This window comes from Dendrobium catenatum, unplaced genomic scaffold (assembly GCF_001605985.2).
Source record: "Dendrobium catenatum unplaced genomic scaffold, ASM160598v2 fragScaff_scaffold_756, whole genome shotgun sequence".
Lineage (NCBI taxonomy): Eukaryota > Viridiplantae > Streptophyta > Magnoliopsida > Asparagales > Orchidaceae > Dendrobium > Dendrobium catenatum.
The window spans coordinates 361,482-364,478 of record NW_021319218.1 but is presented as its reverse complement, the minus strand read 5'-3'; the positions used below and the strand labels follow the sequence as shown (position 1 = coordinate 364,478).

The following is a 2,997-nucleotide window of genomic DNA, read 5'->3' as shown; positions in this document are numbered from 1 at the left end:
ATTTTTGACGCCTTACCCACAACCTAGATCCACCATAAATTACCTATTTTTTCGACATTTAGAACAATTAAGGCAAACTCATACACATATCACATACTGAAGACTTGAACCATAAACCTCTTGATTAGTAGCCAAAACTCTAAACCGAAAAACCACGATAAGTTGCGCCAGAAATTACCGTTCAATTTACAACAGAAAGAGCCGTGCTACAAAATATTTACGTGGTTCAGACTGTCCCTAATTCATTAAAAATTTTGATCGCAACTATCATCGATAATTGTTGAATATTCAAGGGATGTTTTTCACCGAAAAATTTGACAGCTTAGTTCCATAGGTGCTTTGTCAAAAAACTACTTAATGTAATTTTTGATGGAAAGTCCAAAAATATAAAGGACCAATTAATTTGCTTACATCTCTATGTTGTAAGAATTACCAAGTTTAAAGGCAAAGATAATTATGACTAGAAGAGCCCAAAATCATGACTTTATGTAACTATTGAACATTTATGTTTTCCTCTTACCAAAATATTAAGGGTTCATTTAGGATTTTTTTTTTATAATTTTAATTTTTAGGCCATTGGCATATTATTGTTTTAATATTGTTATCTTGCTAAGTTTTAATATTTTTAGTGATGAAAATTAATTTTTATTATCATATTTATTAGTGTGTGATAACTATAAAAAATTATTTTTTGTAAAATATATATTACCCATAGTAGCTTCAAAAAATTGTTATATATATAATTATATTTCTAAATATATTTTTAATCAAAATTTCATTTAAATTAATTTGAAGATAATATTAAAATAAAATATTTTCATTTTGACTCAACTTTGATTCAAAACAAGATTATATTTTTTTTAATTTTAAATTTTGACCAATTTGCTCTCTGTATCATCTACAAAATCAAACAATTTATTGAAAATATTAAAGTTGAGAAATAAATAGGGGTGTAACTATGTAAGTGAGTCAATTTTACTCGTAAGCCCGCTTGACCTCAGCTCAATACATAACTAGTGAGTCAATAGTGAGTTAACGAGATAAGTATGATCTTTTTTAAATGTTTCTTTTAAAAAAGTTATAATTACGATATCACCCTCAATCTTTTAATTATTTTACAGCATCTATTTGAAGTAGCTTTTTTCAGCCGTTTGATTATTGCTATTGTTTTTTTTTTTAATTTATAATAAAAATTTATTTTTTACAATGAAATTTATGTCAAAAAGTAAAGACCTCTTTATTAAAATATTAAAAAAATTATAATATCCAAATTACTTTTTTATGCAGCTATAACTATTTTCCCAAACTAGCCCTAGTTCCGGACGTCGCGCAACCTCCGCATCGATAAAGAAGCCAGTTTCTTGCGCTTGTGCAACGCAGTGAGATTTTTCCCTGCAAAGGAGGCGATTTAGGGATTTTGAAGTCCGATCGCACTGGAATGGCTCTGGAGTGGGTTGTCCTTGGATACGCTGCCGGCGCAGAGGCGGTAATGCTACTTCTCCTTACTCTACCAGGGCTTGGCCGTCTCCGCGCGGGGCTTGTGACGGTGACGCGGAACTCGCTCAAGCCGATGCTATCGGTTGTGCCGTTCTGCCTCTTCTTGCTGATGGATATATACTGGAAGTACGAGACGCGGCCGACGTGCGACCAGGAGCACGCGTGCACGCCGATGGAGCACCTTCGCCATCAGAAATCGATCATGAAGAGCCAGCGAAATGGGCTCCTGATAGCCGCCGCGCTGCTACTTTACTGGCTTTTGTTCTCTGTCACAAACCTCGTTGCTCGCATCGAACAGCTTAGCCAGCGCGTCGAGAAGCTCAAGCGGCAGGACTGAAAGGAGATCCGCTGGGAAGGAAGGCCCGGTTGGTGAAGGCTCGATACTCTAATCTTTTCCAATGCTTTTAACTTTCTTTTGTCCCGTTGACTGGTAAATCCGTGTTTCAGATTTCAGCCGGCTGTTTGTTTGTTTTTGAGTCTATGCTCTATTGGTCTTTATTTGTGTACAACCGAAACTTTTATGGTTCTATAAGTTGTGTTTTTCAAATAATGCTTTACTGCTCTTGTTAGAGGAATTCCTTCAGTTCGTACTTACGATTGTTGTTCTGTTTTTAATCGATTAAATCATTTAAACGATTGAATCATTAGTGATGAGGATAGTCTCTTTTCTGGTCATGGAAAATATGTCTGGAATCCATGGGTTAGACTATATATTGCATCTGAAGCACACCTATGAACTGTAAGTTATAATTGCTTGTTTAAATTCTGTTTTTTTTCTCCTGATACGCTGTAGAGGACAAATAGTGAAACACATCCTGTTTTCTATGCAGATCACATGCAATTATGCATATATTTTTAGTTTTTGATTTTCAGTATCTTTTCATGACACATGACTTGTTGTCATATTTTCGATCCATAAGTAGTTATTTTCCTTAGGAAATTTCTGTCTTTAATCTTGGTGCCTTCTTAGTGCATTGTATCTTGTACTTAATCAATGGCTTACTCGGAACAATACTTTAGATAAGTTATTTATAGTGGCCATCACAATTAACTATAAGTTTGGAAGAAGTTTTATAAATATCTAATTTAGTTAATGTATGTGTCTGGTGGAAGAGGGACAGGGGAATGCTCCCCCACATAGCCCTTGGTTTCTTTAGTGTATGCAATTCTTATCATTTCATAAAACATAATTCAAAGTGTTTAGAGTTTATAATGTTTCAATTATCCAAGACCTATTATATTTCATTTATCTCATAAATTGTGCTGTTTGTAAGACTTATATTCTCATATTCTATGAAAATTTTATTCTCCTCTTTCTATTATTATTATTTTGCATATGCTTTTACAATGTACAAGATCAACCAAGTTGGAGTTTGTTGAACATAAATACATTGTTTAAACTAATAGGTATATTACACCTTTAGTCATATACTAATGAACTAATGATCCAATCACAGACTCATGCTGATGGGATTGAGGTTTAATGTCCTTTTTTGTAAA

General features: G+C 33.6%; 1 protein-coding gene across 1 annotated transcript; it reads left to right on the top strand.

Moving 5' to 3' along the window:
- Positions 1-1,310: 1,310 nt before the first annotated feature.
- On the top strand, positions 1,311-2,141 carry LOC110103934. Its single transcript, XM_020832833.2, has one exon. It carries the CDS (start codon positions 1,439-1,441, stop codon positions 1,832-1,834), a length of 396 nt encoding a protein of 131 aa, XP_020688492.1. The 5' UTR covers positions 1,311-1,438; the 3' UTR covers positions 1,835-2,141.
- The last annotated feature ends 856 nt before the right edge of the window (positions 2,142-2,997 follow it).